The 24,663-nt window shown below is 42.3% G+C and overlaps 1 protein-coding gene across 1 annotated transcript; it reads left to right on the top strand.

Annotated features, from left to right (window-relative positions):
- Positions 1-15,172: 15,172 nt before the first annotated feature.
- On the top strand, positions 15,173-23,030 carry mad2l1 (MAD2 mitotic arrest deficient-like 1 (yeast)). Its single transcript, XM_071905944.2, has 5 exons — positions 15,173-15,321; positions 16,552-16,698; positions 18,165-18,285; positions 19,270-19,373; positions 22,460-23,030. The coding sequence occupies exons 1-5, from the start codon at positions 15,258-15,260 to the stop codon at positions 22,630-22,632; spliced, it is 609 nt and encodes a 202-aa protein (XP_071762045.1). The 5' UTR covers positions 15,173-15,257; the 3' UTR covers positions 22,633-23,030.
- Positions 23,031-24,663: the final 1,633 nt, after the last annotated feature.

Here is a 24,663-nt window from a genome sequence, read left to right as displayed (position 1 = left end):
CCCCAGTTAGCGTGGCGAGTGCTTAATGTGTTATCCAGTTGGCTCAGATGACTGTATCAACAAGACCTGTTTTTGCTCCGCGCACTTTGAGTTAGTGCGACCCCCCCCACCCCCACCTCACCAAAACAGGCCCCACCAGCACACGGGAAAGCCATCTCAAAAGAGTCCCAAAGGCAGGGGTCTAAAATGTACCTAGGTGCACAACCGATGATAAAAAGTGCCAGTCATTTTGAACATCCACCAGCAGAAGGAAAGCGAAAGCGTGAGATGAATTGCCAGGCAAAAATGTTCAGGGTCACTCTTGAAGCTTGAGTGACGCTGCTGGCTTCAGGCCCGGTGTTTCTCTTTGGTTTAAAGGCAGCTTCTGAAGAGGACACCAATTCCTCGAGAGGGAAAAGAAAGGGATGTAGAGAAAGAGAGAGCGGTGAGACAAAGTGACTGAAAAAGGAAAAGGAAAAGGCAGAGGCAGCGAGCTCAGTTCATTCTGGCTGGATTGGGATGCTTGGTGCAGCTCCAGGTGGGTCCTGAGGTCCCAATTCCACTCCGGCAGCAGCAGCAGCAGCAGCGGAGGATGGACAGCCGGCTGGAAGAGAAAAGGTGGAAACTACGTGAGGAGAGGCAGACGAAATTTAAGAGGAAAGTAGCACAAGCTCAACGAAGCGGGGTTGGGCACAGAGCTTTATGGGACAAAAGTGACGGGAGCTAGACAAGTGTGTGAACATTAGCGAGGGGGAGAGAAAGATGACATGCACAGCAAAGCAAAGGATGAGTCAGCGGGGATGATCAGGGAAAACCTCTGTGACATTTATTTTCGTCACCCTTTAACCTCCCCCCGCTGGGGAACAATCCATCTACTGTCCAACGCCTTCTTTCAAATCCTTCCCGTTCTCTCAGCACACACACACACACAAGCACACACACACTTTCCCTTCAACCCCCTCGCGAACACATTGATCTTGTTTGCTGGGTGTAGCAGCACTAAGGAGTGGGGGCACTGTCTCTGCCAAGCTGGTGAGCCAAAGCCAGCGTAAAGCGAGCTTGGCGCTTCCCGCCAGCCAACAGCCCCATTACTGCACAGCAAAACTATGCGAGTTACAGCTTCATGGGGCTGTCATGGCGTTCTGCAAACATTTCTCGAAGGCATGAATAATCTTAATGGTTGAGTTAAATCTCAAATGGGCGGAGCCAAAGAACCATAGTTTGGGTTTTTCAGTGCGCAAGTTAGCTAACTGGCAAAGAGGGAACTTTGGTCAAAAAATATAAATGACTTCTTTTTTCATTCATTCATGACCATGGCATTCATGATCTTGGAAGGTCAGCAGCTAGCTAACTAGCTTAACTAAATAGCTATAGGCTAGTTTTGCAAGTTTGAACTTGAACGGTCAGCTAGGCTAACTAGCTAACATAAATGTAGTTGCATTGCATTTTATCAGTAAGTAGCAAGACTGCTATGGGCTTCATATTAGCTTCCTCCTCTCTTGCCTCTCTCCTTTTTCACTGGGTTTCAGTCTCATTCAGTCCTTCTTCAGTCAGAAAAACTGGTTCTTTGGCTCTGCCCACTGAAGTTTAACTCAACCAATGAGATTATTTCTGCCTCCAGAGCAGCTCTGCCTCCAGGAAACGTTACTATTACTAAAATGCCAATCTTCCAGGGAGGGCCTCGGACCCCAACCTTGGCAAAATAAAGGCACTTTGGTGTTGGTTTGTGTAAACCCTGTTACCACATTGTAAATTTTGATCGTTCCTGTGGCTCAGTGTGACGTTGCTGTGCTCTGCAGCTCAACCGTGATGCATGGCTGCAAACGGCGGTCTGAGGCTGTCATCGGATGTCACTCCGGCCGGCACTGGCATTTAGATGTGGGGGTTGTGCCAACTTTTTTGACAACTCTTTTACAGCATCCCCCCTCTCTCCTCTCCACACCTTCTCCCTTCTTCTCCTTCTTTGCTTGCAATTAGTACTTAACTTGTCTTTTCAGTGATCTAGGAATCGAAGCTTAGTCTACTGTTGCGCTCATTGTAAGAGGCTTATTCTACTGTTGCATTCATTGTAAGAAGCTTTTTGTAAGGCTGCACTTTCTTAAGAAGCTTATTCTTTTGTTGCATTCGTGGTAAGTTGCTCTGGATGACAGCATCAGCTAAATGCATGAAATGTAAAATGTGAAATGTATAATGTTCTCTTCTTTTCCTGAATCTTTCTCTTACTCCAGGCTACCGCTCTTCCTCCCCTCTCCTCTTGTCTCCTGAAGACCCTAACTGGTAGCTCCATATGTGCTGCGGTTTCCACCACTCACTCGACACCGTTGACCTCTGCACACTTCCTGTCGGTGACCCACATCGCCCTGCAAGGGTCAAAGGTCATACTGCTGGACAGATGTCAATCAGTTGGCCCTTTACACACACACACATGCAAGCACACACACACACACACGCACATTCTTTCTGCACCTCCTCATACAGTTCATCCAAGTCCCTTAGCTGTAACAGAGCCCAGAACATAAACCTTCTCCCTTTCTCTCAGCAGGCGGCTGGATCAGGGTGCAGATGGAAAACTACAGGAGTGGTTGCAGGGAAAATATGTATATATGTTGAGGCCACAGTTTACTACATGAAGAACACAAGATTCTATGGCCTTATGCCCTTCTTTTGATTCATTTGAGTGCGCAAGATTGACATCGTTCCCTCATTTTGGTTCATTTGTACCCTCATTTTCATTATTTTGTGAGCAGAATTCCACGTGTGATCAAATGAATTAGCACTTGCTCACACTAATAAAATATGTGTCTGCTTTTCAAACTGATTTCACCCAATTGTCATAATTAGTTGAATTTAGTTGATTGCATTGACTTATTTGGTTTCATTAGCCTTTTGTTAGCTTATTTATTTGGTTGAATGAGGCTTTTGATCAGATATAATGGACAGAGATTGATTTTTACTTAAAAACTCAGATAATAAGTTACCAAGGCTGCTGACAACACTGTGAAGCAAGGTGTTACTGTTTGAAACTATTGATAAGGATATTGAGAGCTGATTGGCTCTACTGGAAGATTGTTACACATTTTATAAAGGATTTGTATTTCTCAACACTTGGAGCTCTCAGAGAAGAACTTATTACCTTTTCTATCCATTCACACGCTTTTTATGTAACTCAAGTACACATTTTACATATTGTGTGCACATTAGCATGTCATGCCGATTTAATACTTTGTTACCACAAAATCTATTTTTTTCCCCACAGGGTGGCCACTCCCATACAGCAACTGGAGAACATTTTCTTATGAAGTATGGGTTTAAGGAATGTTATACAGTATGTGTAGTTATGATTAACATTAAACACATCCATAACGTCTTAAGACACTATTTGTAAGCACCAATAGTGATTCAGAACTGGTTATGAAACTCATTTAATGCCCTATAAGTCTGAGGTATGTTAGAAGACAAGTTTTGAAAAAGGGCGTGCTGTATGCATTGTAAACACATTTCATAAGCCGTTAAAACCGAATATTTATAAGCGTTTTATAACCTCTGAACACTATGGGGACTTAAAGATAGTGTCTTAACACACTGTAAATGTGTTTATAGTTAATCACAATTACAATTATGATGCCCTGTAAAGACACACTTCATAGAAAGTGGTAAAACTGTAGCGCTCTCACTCAATCCTGGGATTGATAAACCTGGTGAATCTCAACGCTGGGCGTTGGAGATCGTGGTGTCCAGGGTTTGGCTCCATCCCCATCCCCCCCCCCCCATCCCCAGAGCCGCACAGAGACCCTGTTGTGTCACACCAAAACAAGGCCTCCAGCTCCAGCCCTAACCCTGCACACTGAGGACAGAGGGAGAGAGGGAGGGATAGATAACAGAGGGGTCGGCGGGAGGCGAGAAGTGCGCAGAAAGAGGAGTTTGGGGGGAAAATATGTAACAAGAGTTCAGATCAGTTTGCTTTTGATGTGATAAGATTAACAAAGCAAACATACTTCCAAATGACAGGGGAAGAAAAGAACGAAAAGCATCTGGAGAAGCCACCGATTCTCGCATCCGCCCACGACCGTACATTTGAATACAGCCACACACACAAACACACACACACACACACACACACACACAACCGCAGCAGCAGCCAAACCGAACACACCGAAATCTCCACCAGACCCGGGTCAAATAGTATTTGCAAAATACTTTTTCTGGTTTTGCAGCGTTTGTTTAGTCCTACTTAAAGGACCAGATGGGTGGACTTTGTGACATGTGATGATATTTCCCGTCAGGCCAAATTCATCCAATCAGAGAAAGCAACCAAAATACCGTTCTGTGAATGATAACTTGCCTACCCAAAAACAGAATTGTACTAAAAGGCAAACCCCACCCACCTGGCACTTCAGGTTGACTAAAACAAACTGACCCAGGTCTGAATCTCCACCATCAGTAGCTGACATTAAGTGCAACTGACATTCAAATACATACAGTACAGTCATATGAGCAAACATCAGTTGGGGAATGCAAAACATATACATTTACTTCAAGTTATGTTTAATGTAAAAAAAATGTATATTTTGGACACTGGAAATACAGTTTCTTCCTATGTTGATGACATGTATCTGCAGGTTTCTCCAAAACATATTTTGGCTACTCAAAATGCACTTCAAAATGAATGTCGTCTTCACACACCAATTTATTTTTGGGTCAGTTTTTGGTCTATTTTGAAACATATCTCTAAAAATATTCCAAAGCCTATGAACCGTGGAAGAAAACCGTCTCCCTTCTCCTTCTTCTCTCCTTTTTTTTTTCAAACATATCCCCGAACCTATTCTGAAGTATATGTGAAATGTATTTTTTCCCCCCTGTATGACAGAATGAAAAGAAGTGGGTCAGTGAGTGAAGTTAGAAGCCCTAGCGGTGGAGTCGCGTGGCTGTCTGAGGGTCTTGGGGGAGGAGGGGTGTATGGGGTGGGGGGTTGGAGGGTGTATGGGGGGTTAATTACGCCTCCCTGCTTTTTTAACAAGATCCCAACCAACCTCGCACAAAGGAAGCCCACAGCGGACCCACCGAGCTATTTTTAGCCGTCCCCCAGTGCATGCTGGTCCAGGTGGAGGTGTGCGAGGCGGGCTCAGGGCTGCAATCAGTGTGTGTGGTGTGTGTGTGTGTGTGTGTGTGTGTGTGTGTGTGTGTGTATATATGTCAGCTTAGGTGCTCTGACACAAATGAATGAGCAGTGTTTCTGCGCGGCACACTGACTTTCATTCACCATACATAAACGCTGTTGAAAAGAGCTTTTTTACCTCTGGGTGCTCGCTCTCTCGCTGGATACAGGCAATGATAACATGGCTGTGTGTGTGTGTGTGTGTGTGTATGTGTGTGTGTGTGTGTGTATGTGTGTGTGTGTGTGTGTGTGCCTCAGGGAATGATGGATCTATGGACGTGTGGCTCAGACGTACCTCAGACACGCGAGTCTGACATATCACTGAAAACACACAGAGCACTGGATGTAAACACACACACACACACACACACACACATACACGCTTTTTTGCTAGGCATAGATCAACAGTAAATCTCATCCTGTACTAGAGTTAGAGCAATATTTATGAATTTGCTTTATTATTACTGTTATTATTATTATTATTATTATTATTATTATTATTATTATCATGCTGTGTTTCAATGGAGAGTTTTAGTGTCCCATGATGGTCTAAAAACAGTTTCAGAGGGTTTTGACAAGAATACTAGAAATCTACATTGAAAATTTCTAGAAATCTTCATTGAAAATGTTCTTTGCTTAAGTAGACTTGCTGATTTAAAGGCGCTATATGTGGCATTTTAAACATCAATATATCATTGGCAAATTAATTGTGATAACTTACTGCAAACAAATGAGACCAAGGTTGAGACTATTGGTAGCCTCTGTCTCACATAGTGCTAGTGTTTCTCAAAATTAAGAGCATTTCCCACAAGCCCTGTTGCTTTCTGTCCTCTCTCCCCCTCCCTGAAGAAGATAAACATGTTGGAAGTGATTTTTCCATCAACCTTTCACTCCTTCTATCATCTGCCATTACCAGAAACTCTGAAAGCTTTAGCTCTGTTTGCTCTGGAAGAACAGAACCTCTTCCTGTTTTGTGCCGTAAAGCAATCCAGCAGATTTCCTGCCAATTCCGACCTGTTGGCTCACAATGTAAAATGCAGCGTAGAGGCCGGTAGAGGCTGCCAGTCCGCTCTGTGATGCTCTCATTTGTTTACGGTAATTATACTAATGTCTCAAAATTAACATGTAATGATTTATCGATGTTAAAATGCTACACATAACATCATAAATATGCAGACAAAATCATAGTTGCAGCTCAGTGAGTTGAGTACGGCCTTAATACTGCATGGGCTAGTGGTTCCTATTTGCGCATCTAATGCTAAAAATGTGTGTAGTAGTACAGCCAGATGTAGTGCATTATGTCCAGTGATGTAGTGGTAAAAAAGGCATGTAAATTATGACCTTCTTTAGTGATGATCATGAGGCAAACAACCAAGAATGTCAACAAAAATCTATGAGGCTTTCAGAAAAGCATGCTTATGTTACTACATCAGTTTGATAGTATGTAGGGTGATTTGTGCCATAAATTTACGTCAGCCTAAAAAAGGTGGTAAACTGGTGCTGTAATGCGCTTTGGATGCAAGCCTCCACCAAATGGCACACATCATGTTAATAAAGTTCTGTTCTCAAAACAGTATGACTTCACTCCTTGCTAGTGTGGGTCCTGTTTGGGCCGTCTGAGGCTCTGCCACATACGCACCAGAGTTGCTGTTAAATAATGGCAACACAATGGGAGATCCACTAATCCATATGCAGGCAGCGTGGCTAAACAGAACCAGCTAAACAGAACCAGCTGAACGTGTTTTTTTTTTGTGTGTGTGTGTGTGTGCCCTTGTGATTGCGTCAGTGCCGCAGGGACGGAAGAAGGACAGATGTGCCAGGAGAGTGGAGAAACTCGAATCCCCCGAAGTCGTAAGCCCTGCCTCTTCCTTGCGGTTCTCCCCCTCTATCCATCCATCCTTCCTTCTTCCATCTATCCATCCTTCCTCCATCCATCCATCCGTCCATGCCCCTAGAACCCAACAGATGTGTTTGTCATGAGCATGAAACGTTGACAGCGGTCGTCAACAGAGCTACATACACAGGTATAAATCTGTGTTGTTAACCCCAGGAAGCATGCAGATATAAAAGTATGACTACTGCATGAGAAATATGACTACCAGGGCTAGTAGGAAACAGCTTTGAAGGCCAAGATGTATAAATGAATAGCTAGATTGGGATGGGAAAAGAGAGAGGGAGGTGGATAAATGTACATACAAACAGATGACAAGCAGAAAAACATGGCGTACTCTTCAATCTAGCTTCTATTGCAAATTAAAAGACAGATAGGGAGAGAGACACAATCAGAGACACTAAGAACGAGAGATGAGTGAGTAGAGAGAAAGTAAGTGAAATATCACCCTGTCGCAGCAGCCAGGTAGTCAACAAGGCCCTTGACAATATGCCTCGGAAACTCTTTAGCAGGTATAAAATCATTTCATAGCTACTGGCATGAATGACAAATAGCAGCTGCCAAAGCCAGACTCAAATATCTGTGAGCTCTGGAGATGAATGACAAACTGCTGCAGTGCCTGTGAACGCAAGCAAAGGTACACATTGGTATTGCTATATTTGTGAGGATCCTCTCATTGACTTAGATTCATGTAAATACAATGATGTCCTAAGTCGTCCATAGCTGCTACCTGCGTCGTTTCGTGAAATCAGGACCTAAATCTCTTTCTGATATCAGTTCAAAACAGTTTCCAAAGCTGTTTTAATATGATTTTTTTACCCTGTCATAATATCATATTGTGAAGTTTATGTGCTTGCTTGGTTTGCCTGCCATAAATTCCTTGCCGGGAACCCGAAACTAGCGCCTCGAAGACGTGAGAAGCAACAAAATGTCCTCACTATGTCCTCATAAGGATGGAAATGCAAGAGCGTACACACACACACACTGACATACACACACAGACACGCATATAGAATGAAAGACAGCTGTCCTATGAATCCTGACTCGGCTCTCCGTTGCCAAAACAGAGCTGTGGAGCAGGACAAAAAAGGCAAGGTCGAGAGACAACGTGGCTGAGGAGGAGACGAGCGGGAACCTTGCAGAGGAGGGATCACGTTGCAGGGGGGGATGGAGATGGCGTGGGACGGAGTTGAAGTGGATGGTGGAGAAAGCAGAAAGTTCTGATGGGGGGATAGAGAAGGGTTCATGCACATGTTGAATAGCCAAATAGAATAAAAGCTGCGCCCACGCTGACTATCATATGTTAATGCAGAATTTTCCCATACTTTTCTATCCATTTTCCTTTCCGCTTCATTGAAGTCTTCCAATGGACACAGGCGATGTCCAGCCAAGTTCCTGTAAAAATCTCTATGGTTGACAACAATTCTTGGCTACTTAAAGCTGCACTACGCAAGATATAGCCTAAATCATATCATAGATTTGCCCAAATGAAATTTTGGTGTCGAGTATGGTCACTGGTGGGAAATCTTCTCAAAACTTAAAGGAATGAAATACCTTTTTTTTTTTTTTTTTTTGCTCCCTTCCAAATTCCCCATTAAGTGATGAGAACATAGACACCAAAACCATCCATGTTTCCATGGTAGACCATTCACTCTGATGCTCCATGCTAACACTTTAGTATACTAATTGAGTGATAGTAGGCTTCATGCTAACACTTTAGCATACACTATGCTGAGTGATAGTAGGATCCATGCTAACACTTTAGCATACACTATGTCCAGTGATTGTAGGCCACTAACATTATATCAAAACTGAGAAAAGGAGAACTTGTAGCAGCTCTAAAGCTAAATGGCAAACATGGTAAACATGAGCGTGATGTGTGCAGTTTACTGATGCCATGTTAACTAATTTCTGCATTGAAATCCTCAAAATTCAAACTGCTACTCTTGCTGCCACTTGGGACTGTCAACATACAAAAATTCCATAGTGCAGCTTTTAAGTCTCGATAGTGTCTGCTTAACTTCCAGACTGTTCAGGACAGTCTCCGACTGCAATAAAAGCTTTTCCTTTTTTATTCCACTTCCGAAGTGCGTGCTATTTGTTAATATTATAGGTTGCAGAAGCGTCTGGAGCCTAGCGGTCCTTGGAGAGATCTGTACATCTGCGGAGGAGAAGAGGGGATTGCATGTGGATGTAGTGCAGGTGGCTCGACAATGATGGAGTAACTGTATATGCAGTCATCCCACCCAGCGTCAGTTGGATCCTGTTTACTCTGGACGGTCATCTGTCTACAGTTGGGGCCTGCATGTTTACATAGTCTTTCATAGGGCTGTAGGCCGTCATGTAAATTCACTTGTAAAAGTGAGGAACTCTGGGTCTTTATGAGACAAACACAATCTGGGACCTTACAAGGAGAGACTTTTAGGCTCAAACTGTTGAACGTACACACAAATACACATGGTGAAAGCCACGCCTCCATCTTGGCAAGAGAGAAGGCTCGACATGAAAGGCCATTTAGGTTCTTTACAATATCAACATGATGACACTTAAGTCATCAGAAGGCTATGGACAGACGCGCACACACACATAGCCACAAAGAAAGGGCCTATAAACTTTCTCTGTACAGTGAGTGCATATGTTTGGTGTGTGTGCAAGGATGCGTGTGCGTGCGTGTGAATGAGACGTTTTCTGGACTCCAGCTGTTGCATATGGAGCGCCAGGGAACACGAGGCGGCGGTCCAGGCCGGCTCGCTGCCGCACGCCCATCACTCCAGCCAGTCAGCTCCAAGCAGGACAAACGCAGAACCTACAACACAGGAATGTGCTGCAAAACACCTCATTACACTATATAGGGACAACACGTAATCATATTCTGCACATATGATATGTAATTAGCAGTGCGGTGGCTATGCCTTCCTACGTGTGAGGACTAAAGGGCTATTTCGCACTTTATAGAGTGAGAGTTTGTCATGCCAAAAAGTTAAAAGTATTCAGAAGAAAAGCGTCTGAAACAGCATTTAGAGCATCATGGGACACTAAAACTCTCCATTGAAACGCAGACTAATGAAATTCTTTTAGGGTTAGCAGCTCTTTAAGGATGGGAGACCCACCTATTCAATGGTGGGAGAAACTCTGGGATACATTACTGCCTTTGAGTGGAGAATTAAGAAAAAAAATACATTATTGAACCATTAAAAGAATACATAAAATATGCAACGAAAATCAAATGTCATGTCAGGTTTTCTAGACTGTTTTTCTGTAGATGCGGTCAGAGAGGAACTTCCATCGGTCTAACCCTAAACTATATATCAATATTCATCATCACTGTTCTTATGCAACTGAATAAGCAGGGCTGGAAGTTTGATCCACAAAGAGAAAACACTCACCAAATCATTTCAAGACAAGACAAAGCCACGTCTTTTTTAATGACTAGAGACAGATAGAGAGAGTTTTCTTTGAGCGGGCTCGACGCCAGCACCCACAGTCTCTCTCTCACGAAATCTGAATCTGATGCTGCGGCCTGCGGACAGAAAACCATAGAGCTGTTAGTTTAGACCAAGAGAGACTTGTTAAAGTGACACCAGTTGAGTTTCACGCTGGGGTTGGGATCGGTTTTGCAACATTTGGCTCAAAGCCGCACTGTGCAGGCTGGGCCCGGGTGAATAATGACCAGCCAGCCGACCAGCCAGCTCTGCATGTAAGACTACAGCTCGCAGGACTTTCTAGAAATGCATTGGATTACTGTTTGCATGACTTTGTATTAGTTTATTGGATTACTGTTTGCGTGACTTTATTCTATGAATTTATTGGCTGCATGTGTGGCTAAGTATTATAATCCAAGCGTGGATAATTCAAAGCAGAGACATATAAAAAAAAAGTATATGGTCGGGTTGTAAACTGTCAGCTATTTCTATACATTACACCATGACATGGCAGCACTTTTTCAAAGCCGATTTACTGTCCAAAATATTAAAGGGGCAATAAGTAAGATTTTTACTTCCCCATAGCACAGAAAGACCATAATATACAGTATCTGTGGGTTGTTGAACAATGCCAAAGACTCAACGATTACTTGGCCAGCTGCTGAGATTTCTGGCTTTCAAAACTCACTTTCTGAGTTCCACCCATTTCAAAACACTCCCGATCCCCCCACCTCCTCCCACCTACTGGCATTTTCAGCTGTTCAATGATGGAGGACGGTGTTGAAGACATTTCAGCTAAACAGCCTCATTCCCAAGCCAAAAATACAAATGACAAAGCAGTACTATTATTCTAGTATTTAACATGGTGATATATTGCATCTTCACTAGACGTTTCTGTTTGATCTCAGCTCAAATTAGCTATCTTATGCCAGAAGTGCATTACACGACCATATATTGCAGGACATCTCACATTTAGAGAGCTACCAAATCCCGTCTTTCAAACTTCAAACGGGAGTTGACGAGACGTTGAAGTCTCGTAGGTCTTGCATTGCGGGACTAGACAAGGCGAGACAGAAAGCCAAATGGGTTTTTAGTGTAGACGTTTGTGCGTTAGTGCCAACAACAACAACAATGGATGAAAAGCAACCATCATGTTGTTTCCACAGTTTCCCAGGTGTGCTTTGCAGTAAACAGACTGATGACATATCCTGCTGCAATCTCATTGACCAATGTGACAGATCGCCTCGTTGTACCGCTCCCACACTACAACAACAATGACAAAAATATCAAACATGTTTGAAAGGGACGGGATGTCCCAGACTGCATTGGGAGTTCGGGACGTGGTGTGCTGACCTTCTCACACTATGCAAGCACTATGCAAGCGACAACATGCCGTTTTCTTGGAAATTTGTCTGGGACGCCTAAATCGGCAGTGTGCGCAAGGCCTTACTCCTTTCTAGTGTGAAAATGTGACTTTGTTTTTGTCAATTACAGGCCATCGTAGCTCAAGATTGTAAGACTTGTGTTGGGAAAGATACGTTTGATCGACATTGTCGCAATTCCTCCTTAGAGGTCGATAGAGGTACTTGTATGTCCCTTTAAGACCCCCTTCCTAATATTGAGTTTCATCCCCCTCTACACAAAGGCGTAAAACTCAAGGCACTCAAGGCAAAAAAAAAATCCCTCTTTGATATTTCCTCCCCATTGTTTAAATCTCTCTTTTATGAATAAAGCGGATTGAACAGATTATCCAGCTGAACTCACATGGGCCTATTTCAAGGAAAGGGCAGGTTGGTCTTAATATTTAGTGTATATAAGTTTAGTATCACCTGTAATAATGAGACTAATGCTAATAGATTAGAGATGATGAAGGTTTAAGGATCCGTTTAAACAAACTACAGCAGAGATTAGAAATGAAAGTGAAAATCCACTTTACAAACAAGAGTTCTCGTAATGTTACCCCTGTGATCAGTCCAGCCTGGATTTAGGAACATGAAAGAGTGTGTGTCTCTCAGCTCGAAACAGGAGAACCAAGCCTCTGATCTCTGATGCTTTCAAGAGACAAAGCCCATGGCTGATGCACTGAAAATAAACCGCAGGCTGACTCTGTGGATATTACCGCATTTCCCTGGATGATTTTCAGGCTCAGAACTTCTCCAGTACTACGAAACATAAAGTTCAGTTTCATGTGAGAGTTCAAACACCTGTCAGTTTCTCCATATTGTCATATGTCAATTGTTTCGTACTGCATTTATTTCATATTTTAGGTATATTTTCGTATTGTACCGATGTTTTCATTTGTTTTCTTTGTCTCAATAGGTTCTACTGCTGCTATTTTGCACACCCTTAATCCATACTTTTCTATACTTTTCATTCATACAATGTTATGTAACATGTTCTAGTGCTGAAATTGTCAACTCTTATTTATATTCTAGTTTTCTTGCTGTATCCTGTTAGTTTGCTGCTGCAATGGCCAATTTCCCCAAGGGGATACATTGAAGTTTCATCCAATGTTATCTTATGGAATTCATTTAAATAGCGTGAACTGTGTTTAAAGTAATAATCCATGATTCAACCTATATCAAGTTCATGAAAACTTTTACATTTTCTGTCCTAAACAGAGCTGCGTTCGGAATGGTTTACTTGTTGACTCACTCACTATTCCCTATGCAGCGTTTGTCATATATTGAACTATACGGGCAACGACCACACAAAGTTTCGGACACTACATTAAACATCATTGCTTCAAAAAAATGCGGCGGATATTTGTGTGACGCACCAGGGTACGCCCAGCATCTCATAAACAAACCAGGCATCATGACAGTGGGTTGAAATGGTAGTATCGATTTTAGGAAGTTTTGAACATTAAATTACAAATAAATTGTTGAAATTCTAATCATGTGCAAGTGTGGTTTTGTCAGCTAAGGTGCTGTCTCCTAATGTGGTAACAAGCTGTTTTGTTTTGGCAAACAATACGCTTGTGAGCTAATGTTAGCTAGCTCACAAGCTAGTGACTACCTAGCTAGTAGCTTCTCTTTTTCTTCTTCTTCTGTAAGACACAATCGCATTGCATTGTGGTATACAGGAGAAATTGTAGGGTACATCATCTGTTCATAGGTCTATCTGCTACAATTTGCAGTGCGTTGTGGGTATTTTCTATATAGTGAGTCAAATTAACCGTTGAGAATTCGGACACTAGTACAAAATGGCGGACACACTATATAGTGCACTATTTCTGTAATAGGGAACGGTTTCGAATAGAGCTGCGGTGTCTGGTAGCTCTTTCCTGGGAAAGATCCTCTGGTACACATAAAGTGATGTGTTTTACATTTCTGGTTGGTTTAGAACAGAATAAGAGTGCCAAAGAGAGCGCCACCTACAGAAACTCCAACTTCATCAACAGAAAATCCAAGGAAAAAGACGTCAAAGTACCGCCCACACTGTTTGATTGACAGGTGATCTGTGGGAAGACCAGTGCAGAAACACCACAGCAGCGAGCGATGAGCAGCAGGATTCTGTCTTCAGAGCCTTTTGATCTTGACAAATTTGTTAGCTATCAGCCTCGGTCAGATCCAGCAGTGCAGTTGCAGCCCCTCCCCGCTCCCCTCCCTGCCCTCATCTGGAAAGCTTTACAGTTTATGAGCTTCTCCCTCGTCTTGTGTACAGTACCAGAGCCAAGGCCAGGTAACCTCTGCTGATGCAACAGGGACGCGGGGGCTGTGAGGCTCTATTAGACAGAACAAAACTCAATTCTATGCCTTATAAATTGTGAATTCCCATGGGGTAGAGGGGGGATTGGCTGTTGTGTTTCCTTTGTCTCAGTGTTCATGGGGCTTTTGTAACGCTTGGAGAGGCCAGTGATGTATGGGAACATGTCTGTGGTGGGGAAAATACCTGTCAGTGACCAGAGACAGCCGGTGAAATACGCGCTGTGTGATGACCTCACTGCTGCAGGATTGTACCGGCAGCGGTTCCGTCTGCTGGCAGGAAGGAGCTGGGTTTCCATTGAGGTGAATGGGGAATAAATATCTGCAGGTGGAACTCTTTTATTATGGCACCTGAAGGAGGAGGATTGGAAGAATGCTGGAGGAAAAGAGAGAGTACTGACCTAATAATACCAATTTAAAAAATAAAACAGTTATTTACATTATTATTGTTAGTAATAGCATTATTATTGTTATTAGTGTTATTTTGTTAATATTGACTAATAGATATGTTTATATTATTAATATTTGTATTTATATGGCACTATCAAAACAGTTAGAAAGCACTGAATAAGTTAATAAAAAACAAAACAAAAAACTGGTAAAATTATCTTTAATGAGAGATTAAATTGGAGCTAAGAACAGAAAACTCATGAAACATTCAAATACAATCAAAAAATTGGGTCACTGGATTTTATAACTATAAAATAGACTTACATACATTAATGCAAGAACAGAGAAAGGAAAATATGGGAATGATGAAAAGATGAGTCATATTTCAAAATTAAGAAAATGAAATGTTTTCTGGGAGTTATGTACTTGTCAAAGTGATGTTATCAATCAATTCTGCTTTTAAAAAAAAACATGTATATGTCTAGACATACGTATATACATGTATACAGTTTTGCTGAGTTATGAGTGCCCTCTAGCGTCAAAGTACTGAAAGCGCAGCTTGTGTACGTCATCAACTATGCGCCGAACCCCAGCGCCTGCGCATGAAATAATACGCTGACAGATTCAAACTGGTCGGCGGGCAGTTAAAGATTAGACGGCAAAAAAACACAACAAAGATTCATTGTTAAGAGTAAACTGAAAATCTTAGTAAAATGACTAGCACATTGAAAGGTATTACTCTCAAAGGAAGCGCGGAGTTAGTGGCCGAGTTTTTCTGTAAGTATACATTTTCAATGCATCTGTTTTTCAGCGGTGTTTCGAAATGAAGGCGTGCATTTGACGCCGAGCTCCATTCAGAAATATGTCAATTGAATGTTTCACTGCATACACATACCTCGTAGAACATGTCGTTTTACAAATTGTAGGCTCCACACTTCATTTCGGTATATTAGTGAACCAACAAGCAGCCCTTTATATCATTACAATTTCAACTTTTAGAATTGGTTCACACTGCTCTGAAACGTTACCGTCCACAACGTGTCATGGTGGAAGAAGTCTGTGAGAGCAACAGTTGAAATTGTATTGAAATAAATACTGTTTGGTGCATTGGATGTATGCCGAATTTACCAGAAGATCCTAACGGTTCATAAAAGGTCTTGGGGTCATGGTCTACCTGCTGTGTCGTTTGCCGTTAAGGAAGCATTTTGCAAGGGCCTTTACCTATGACACGAGTTTCGCTGCTGTTAGCTCCAAGCTAATGCTAAATAGTTACAATAGCAACAGTTGTGCAATTGTTTTGAATCCCAAAGCCAAATGAACAAACGCGGTAAAGAGTTTCAAACAGAGAACACTATAACAGATAAACAGACAATGTAACGTTACACGTACTATTGCACATTGTCACTCTTTCTGTACTTTTCCTCCACCTGGAGTTTTGAATAGCTAGTAATGCCATACAAGGGTGCACGTCCTGTACATCTATTGAATCTCTTTGAGGTGAATAGTTTTATACACACACGTGTAAACGCCTAGACACTATGTATGGCCTTCTGTAGAAATGTTAACATGAATATGAAGCACATTTTGCACATCATGCAGTGATATACACTACATGTAAATGACTGCTGTAAATTCATAAACTGTACACATTTTTCATTCTCTCACATTCTTCTAATTTGTTATATATTGGATATATTTCTGTACCTTTTCACTCACCCCAATACATTTTTGGCATATTTTCATTCGGTTTTTCTTTGTCTCCGTATGTTTTGCTGCAGTCATTTCGCACGCCTTACATGCTGGAATTCATTTTTTTATGCTTCCATATTATTATTTCCAGGTCACGTGTTCTAGTGTTGAAATGATCAGTTGCGTTATCTTCATTGATATTCTATTTCTCTTTGCTGTCTCCTATGTTACTATTTGCTGCTACAGTGACCCAGTTTCCCCACAGGCATCATGTAGGCCTAACTTTCTTCTTCTCTTGATTTACCGTTTCCACCACAGCATTTGGCATCAACAGCATCCTTTACCAGCGAGGCATCTACCCCCCGGAGACTTTCACCAGAGTCACCCAGTATGACATGAGCCTTCAACTCACCACTGATGGCAAGCTGAAGAACTACCTGACCAATGTGGTGTCTCAACTCAAAGGTAAGACCTGCTTAGCCTCAGTGGGTTTGCTCCTTCCTGTGTTGAAGCTCCTATATCTGGGCTTCCCAACGTTTTTTTTCAGTGAAATTGAACTAAGCCTTTGCTGGGACCCCCCTGAACCCTCCTCAAGGGCAGGTAGGGTGCCCTATATAATGTTACCAAGGTGTTGCACACAGTGCCATTTTGCTTCTGTGGATTGGCCTTGTTATCAGTGCCAAGAATTCACTTGTGTGAGTTCATGGCGGTTCATGTGCCAGTTTTTCCCACAACGTCAACAGAGGGGTCAAATTTCACAGACTGCCACACTAGCTGTGAGACATTTCACACTTCAGTCAACGTGGGCAGTTAACCTAATAGCCGTGTTCTTGGGCACCCAGGACATTTTTTTTTTCACTCAGATTTTACATGTGTCTTAAGAGAGATTGGAGGTGACATAGTAAGTCCTGTATAAAGTGCAGTTTGAAGGTATCTGAACAATACTTGCCAGCCAACTGTAAGAGGAAACTATCAGAGCCAGACCGCCACCCCCTACATTATAATCATAAAGGTTGAGTCATTGAGCATTTCATGGTCCCTGAAATACAAAAAAGTATATAAAATGTATACTTTTAAGTTTGATCCTTAAGTAAATTCAGTAGCAAATATTTTAATATTTTCACTCAAATGCATCTTTTGAATGAAGGACTTTCACTTTGAGCAGAGTACAGTCCTATACTATCGGTATTTCTTCTTTTACTGAAGCTAAGGAGTTGTGTGTACTTCCTCCACGGCTGATAGCGGGCTACCGCTTTTCTCCTGAAATGTTAGCCTGAGCAGATGTTGCTACAATTAATTTGCATTTATGTGCACCTTGAGTCTGAACGCGACCGACGAAAAACGTTGAAGAAAAACGTGACCATATACAGTGCTGATGCAGATGGTCAAAAACTGGTTCTGATACAAAAAACATCTTTGAAAGGTTCAGAAATGGACCAAGTCCACCATTTGCTCGACTGAATTAAGCAATATTGTCTGTTACCCTGTGCTCTCTCTCACACACCAGATCACATTTTATGATGTTATAAGAGGGATGTGCAGACCAAACATGTCATAATGTACAAGGCCATAATGCTGTACTATACAAGGCAATTTATTGGCTTTGTGACCATGTGTCCCTTTTATTTTGAAATTTGGTCTGCAGTGCTCGAGGAGTACGCTGCTTGTGCTGTCGAACAGTGGAATTCAGCATGGAGCGGTCAGCTTCTGAGACATACTAAGTTGATTTGAACAATGAATATAAACTTTTGACTGTATCTTTTTCATTTATGGTTGGTATATAAAGGAGGAAGGCATCTTATCAGATCCCATTTTTGACCACCAGCTGAAGTCCAAGTTTTTGTATGGGCTGCGTTCAGACTCGAGCTGCAAGTCAGTGAAACTGAATTGCAGCGGCAGCCTGTGTAATGTGTGTCCTCCCTGTGTTTCAGAGTGGCTGTTTGAGTGCACGGTGCAGAAGCTGGTGTTGGTGATCACATGTCTGGAAACCAACGAGGTGCTGGAGAGATGGCAGTTCGACATCGAGTGTGACAAGTCAGCCAAGGAGAGCAGGTAGGGTCCCGGAAAAGTCTGTTCTGTATATTCTGACAGGTCCACATTTGTTTCCATTTTCACCTTAATTTCAGCTGCCTAATTGGTCTTATATTTCATTCCAACTGGCATTAAAAAGGTCTATCCTCTTCATACATACTTCATACTTACACCACAGGTTCCCCCTATAAAGTAGACCATCTGATAATGTAGCACCTTGTTGCAGACATTTGCATATTAATGAGGGAAAATTGCAGGAACATTAGGTAGCTCAAGTGCCTCTTTTTTTTTTAATCTTCCTTTGATGCTAAGTGGTTATTGCTGTAAACTTTGTAGGCAGAATTTACAGACGCCCTACTGTTGCAGCACATGATATCCGTGATTTTATTTGGTGATTGTACTGGTGCACTTATCGGGTATCAACCTAATATCGCATTTGTATTGCTTAAGACTATAGATGCCAAGATCAGAGTGCTGTGTTAAGCCTACTGGATGTGTCATGTACCTAGTGCAACATCCTTGAAGAGAGGTTGGCCCTTGATAACCCAGTGACATAACCACTCTCACTTAGCCTTCTGACATCAAAGCCAGGTTTCTGTGTAGGTGCTCACTGTAGTTTAATAGCACAAGGATAGATAGATCACAGTGGGAACCCTGTATGAAAGAAGTGGAAATTAAATTAACAAAATATTCGAAACTATAAAATTCCAAAAACAGAAAAATCTAGTATGCAAAAGTATTCAATCCCTTTACTTGTACTACAATCCCTTTTTCAGGCTGAGGAAAAGTGAAACACCAAAAGTAGACATTTCATCACAATAATGAAAAAAAAAATCCTGGAATGCATTGAGCACCACAAACCGATGATGTATAACTGTGTAAGAGTATCACTATACCCCTAACTGTATCCTGTAATAGGCATTTGGACAGCGCTGCTCTCACCTCAGTGTGTATTTAGTCATTTAGATAACTTCTACTAACTGTTTTTGTGTCTGTTTTTCCCAGTGCTCCCAGAGAGAAGTCCATTAAGACCATTCAAGATGAGATCCGCTCTGTCATCAGACAGATCACAGCCACCGTTACATTCCTACCACTGCTGGAGACCGCATGTGAGTAACCCCACTTCTAAAGAGGATACCAACTCTGACAGTTTGCGTTGTAGTATTTGTTTCACAGTGTGGGGAAATAATTTCTGCATTGGCACTGTCATTAACCAAAAGGGGTGGCAGGATGGCCTAGTGGTTAAAGTCACTGTCCTTCAGCCAGACGAGATGAATATGTGATGTTCAAGCCCCATGTTGGCAAACGTCCTGCTGCTGACGTTCCCCTGAGCAAGACGGTGAACCAATAATGGATAGAAAATGGTGGCAAAGCTGTGGGCTGTCTTCATCAATCAAACCAATCAAATGTCACTAGGGCGGAGCTATGGGCGGAGCCTGGCACTGGTGCTCACTTGTTTACTGTCGTAGGTTTTACTTTTACTTATTGTTGACATTTTCTATTTATACTAGCCTATTTATGGTACCCCTTGTTTTTAATTAGGCTGGTCTTTCTTATACTTATTCTAATGTTTTGGCACTTCTCTTGCTATTATGTATGTTCTGTATTATGTGAGCATCTACCAATGTCCTCACATGGTCCACTTGACTAGAGATTAGCCTAGCCTACTATATGGCTTCCATTGGGATTTTACTCCTATGTAGCTATATCTTTAGGTATGATTTAGTTGTGATTGACTCTCCTCTTTTTTGTATAACCTACAGTTCTGTGGTCTTTACTCCTATATGATATATGTTTTTTGTTTTTTTGTCTTTATATTGGATACTATTTATAGATTTATGGATGTTACAAAAAAGCTTTTCTGATTGTTGATTAATCTTTTGATTGCCATACCTTGCCACCTGGATGGACCCTTGTACCTCACTAGGCACTGATTTGTTCCATGAGGTTACCTGGTTAGCTTGGCCCTATGATTGGACCATCTTATTTCCTGTTCCCCTATATAAACAGGCCCCATTGTATTGTTTATTCAGATACCTGAAGAAGGTGGCTTGACCAAAACAAATCATTTAGTCCTGCTCCTCCGACGCACCTGGCGCATACGGTTGTGCAAAGATCACCTTTGTTTTACTGTCATAGGAACAACAAACACGTTGCTATAGTTATTTAGCTAGCGCAAAAATACGTTTGGCAGAAAATGGCTCAATTGATGGTAAATGCACCGTCAAAACACAGCGTATGCTGAAGACAAAAAATAAAGCATAACCATTTTGAGGGTAATGTACGACCAGACTTCACCAAGGCTTTAGAAGAAAAAACAACAATTTTCATTGTGGGTGGAGAGATGCAGACGGGTGACAAATTCAAGGAAAAACCTGAATGAGTGGAGAAACATAACGAATACAGATGCTTCCATACAGGTGTACTGCATGATACAATTAAGCAATTAACATTCTATCATGCTCTGTGGCATGTATAAAAATGCTGAGCAGGCCCAGTTGACCTCGATTTTGGATCAAGATGGCAAGAGGAAAAGATCTAAGTGACTTTGAAAGAGGGTTCATTATTGGGGCACGGATGGCAGGAGCTTCAAAGTGGCATCTGCATTTAGATCAATGGGAAAGACATCACTAAATAGGGTCGGAAATTGTGGTCGAAAGCTCATACATTCTCATACACTGGACTTTTCGCCCGCTTGCTTGGCTTTCTTTTTCCTCTGTATAAGCGGTGAAAGTTAAATTGCGCCCTTGTGGTGGTAAATCATTTCAGCAAAAAATTTGAAATAGCACATTGAAATATGAAATAGCCTACATTGTTGATTAATCAGTTAATATATGCTTGATCGATCAAATTCTTAATGGCGATTAATCGATTGTTGGTTAATCATTAACATCCCTAATGGTCAGATGAGTCATCCTTCACCATATTCTCGACAAGTGGGCGAGTGCATGTGGAGGGCATATTCCTGGCATGGTTTGGGTCCACTTGTCCCCTTAAGGGCAAATTAGACTTCTCCGTCAACGACGGCAGGGGGCACGCCGGGCAGGGGGGGGGTAGGCCCGGTGTTGCCCACAGGGGGGGGGCGCCGTGGCTTACGTGCACCTCTCCAAAAATGTAACTATGCGTCGGGTGACACACGACTTTGAGAACGGTGATTGGCCTGCTTCGTATTTCCTCCTACCTGTATCCGGTTAATGTCCGCCGATAGTGAAGACAATTGAGCAAAGAGAGACGAGCTGTGGAGGGCTGCAAATATATTGATTTGTAGAACACTTTATCCCCAAATTATAAAAACTACCAGATGTCACTAAATTCATGGTGAGAAATATCCCAGAACATGAGCTTCAGAGAATGAAAACACTACTACTTCTTCTTCTTCATATTACTTCCATGTTAACAAAGCATGCTACCGCCGTCTAGTGTTTCGGTGGAGTACTGCACAATCACCAACGTGAAACCATAAATGCTTGCACCGCCGTACCCCCCACCCGGCGTGCCCCCTGGCGTCGTTGACGGAGAAGTCTAATTCACGCTTTAGAGGGAAGGTCACTGCAAAACAATACAAAGTTATTGTGAGTGATCACCTTTATCCTATGATGAAACATTTCTATCCTGATGGGAGTGGTCTCTTCTAGGATGACAATGCCCTCATCCACAGGGCACGAGGGGTCACTGAATGGTTTGATGAGTATGAAAATGATGTGAATCATATGCTATGGCCTTCGCAGTCACCAGATCTCAACCCAATTGAACACCTATGGGAGATTTTGGACCGACGTGTTAGACAGCGCTCTCCACCACCATCATCAAAACACCAAATGAGGAAATATCTTTTGGAAGAATGGTGTTCCATCCCTCCAGTAGAGTTCCAGAGACTTGTAGAATCCATGCAAAGGCACATTGAAGCTGTTCTGGCAGCTCGAGACACAGCTCACATCTGTAGGCTATGTGCTATTTCTCGGCAGCTTAAACTACCATGCTGCAACAGGGCCGCAACAAGGTCGGATACGCAAACGGAACGCATGCTGTGTAGTTCTGGGGTTACCCGTGAGATTTCCATGTCTCCGGAACAAGTTGGACAACATTTCTAATCATCAGGCAATGAGCAAATGAGAACTGTGCAGAACTTGCTCATCTCAAATGAGAAATATGCTCTGTAGCTGTAAAGTAACACCCCCCACCCTTCCCCACCCAGGTGCCTTTGACCTTCTGGTCTACACTGACAAAGACCTGGTGGTTCCTGAGAAGTGGGAGGAGTCCGGGCCGCAGATCATCAACCAGTCGGAGGAGGTGCGTCTGCGCTCCTTCACCACCTCCATCCACAAGGTGAACAGCATGGTGGCGTACAAGAGGACCGACTCGGTTTAAACCTCCGAACTGCCGCCCGCCCTCGACCCCATGAGCTGTATAGTTCCAACGACTTCCCCTTATCGAAAACAATAGCTTTTACACTGCCCTGTTCTACCTTGCTCTTTGTTTCTTTCTGTCTGTTTCTCTGTTTCTCATCCTTTCCCTCTCTGAACATCACTGTGTCTTATCTCTCTGTCTGAGAAGGGTGTTCTTGACACATGGAGGCACCCTGGTCTGTCTACACTGATGTAAATATTTCTTGTAAGCCGTGACTTTTTCTCCACTCTGAACTCTGATCATATGTATTTTCTATTGTCTTGTTTCATCTTGCTCTCAAGTTGTCAGTCTCTGTTTTAGAAGCTAGTGGTTTATATGTTGAATTTTTATGAAATGCCAGTAAAAAAAATAAATGTCCTTTCCTTCCATCACCCTCAATTCCTTATTGCGGTTTTACTGCTGTTAACCAGAAGGTGGCGATGTAACATAAGAAACTGTATTTAGAGTCACAAGCTGGTTTCAGGTGAGTTTGTATGGCTTTGTAGTGCACATTGTATGTCAAATTATAGAACAATGCACAGAACACATAGAAAAGAAGCATTATCCTTTAATGGGACATACCATTTACTTGACTCACAGTGTTCAATAGTGTCGACAGTTGCAGACATGGAACACTATTCCTTTCATACTGTGCCATATCAGCATATTACATTTTCCTCAACCTCCAGTAGACACCTACAAGTCTTTTATCTAAAATAAAAAAGCCTCCTCACTGGTATAAGCCCTCATTTACATGAAACAAAACACATACAGGTCTAAATATGTCATCTGTTCTAACCAACCAGAGACCAAAGCAGTGAGGAAATGGTACACCTATCTTTTTTTTCTTTTAAAGAAGCACACAGTTCAGGCAACAGGCACATGTATTACAGTCCTGGAGACTTCTTTAAAGTACAAAATACAACCACAGTTACAGCTGAGCTCTCCGAGCAGGTACGTCTACAAATGGAAAAGTGCTTTAGTTAGGACAGGGCTATGAGTTGCTGTTAATACACCGCACCTAGCTGGCAACTGTTACAGACTGTGAGTATGTAGTACAAGAGGTTTGTGTAGTGGACGGTGCAAGGTGACAACAAATCTAGGTGGTGGCAACTGGATATGGAAGTGGGAGTCAGTGAAATGAAATCCAAAAATATTCAATCCATCTTGTGCACTAACTGAAAACTGGTAATCAAATGGAAATCATGGGTGTGGATTACAGAGCAGAAGGACAAACCCTGTGGATGTAGTGGATAGTGCACATGCTCTTTGAGAAAACAGCTGACAGACCTTAAAAACTATTTGAGTGCAAGAGGTTTGGATAGTGGACAGTTACAGATAAAAATCTGGATGGTGGATAATGGATGCACAAAGCTATCAGGTATGGAAATGGAACTCTATGACGAGCAGAGACCATCAGTGTCTCTAAAATATTCATCACAAAATATTTAATTAGACATATTTTAGTCCATCTGATGCACTAATTGCAAATCAATGGACATCATTTGATCTTAGTATGGATTTCAGAGCAGAAGGATAGTGTGCATGCTCTTTAAAGGTCTACACCGACTTTTTGGAAACCGACGGCACGCTGGCGCCTTGCCCTGATAAATTCTGTTCTGTGTCACAGGAAGAGAGCGTAACGCCAACCTCAATTAATAACAAATCTGGCAGTTTAATGTTTGCTTTTCGGGAAACGTGGCCACCTGACTGAACATGACGCAAGACCTTTTTTGAACCATACACCAAACAGCACTCAGTTCAACAAAATTTCAACTTTTAGATTTGGTTCACCCCTTATTCCCACAGTCTTCTTCCACCATAATAAACATTGGAGGGTGGCAGTGAGCCGTGTGAACCAATTTGTAAAAGTGTGAACACATTTTTAGTGGATCTCTTGTAGGCCAAATTTATCAGAGGACCTCAAAGATTCGTAAAAGGTCTTGCGTCATGCTCTACAAGATGTGTACGTTTGCTGATGAGCAAGGCTGTATTAAATTGCCACATTTTAAA

This window comes from Centroberyx gerrardi, chromosome 23 (assembly GCF_048128805.1).
Source record: "Centroberyx gerrardi isolate f3 chromosome 23, fCenGer3.hap1.cur.20231027, whole genome shotgun sequence".
Lineage (NCBI taxonomy): Eukaryota > Metazoa > Chordata > Actinopteri > Beryciformes > Berycidae > Centroberyx > Centroberyx gerrardi.
Note: the sequence above shows the minus strand (reverse complement) of the source record. Positions and strands in the feature narration are given on the sequence as shown.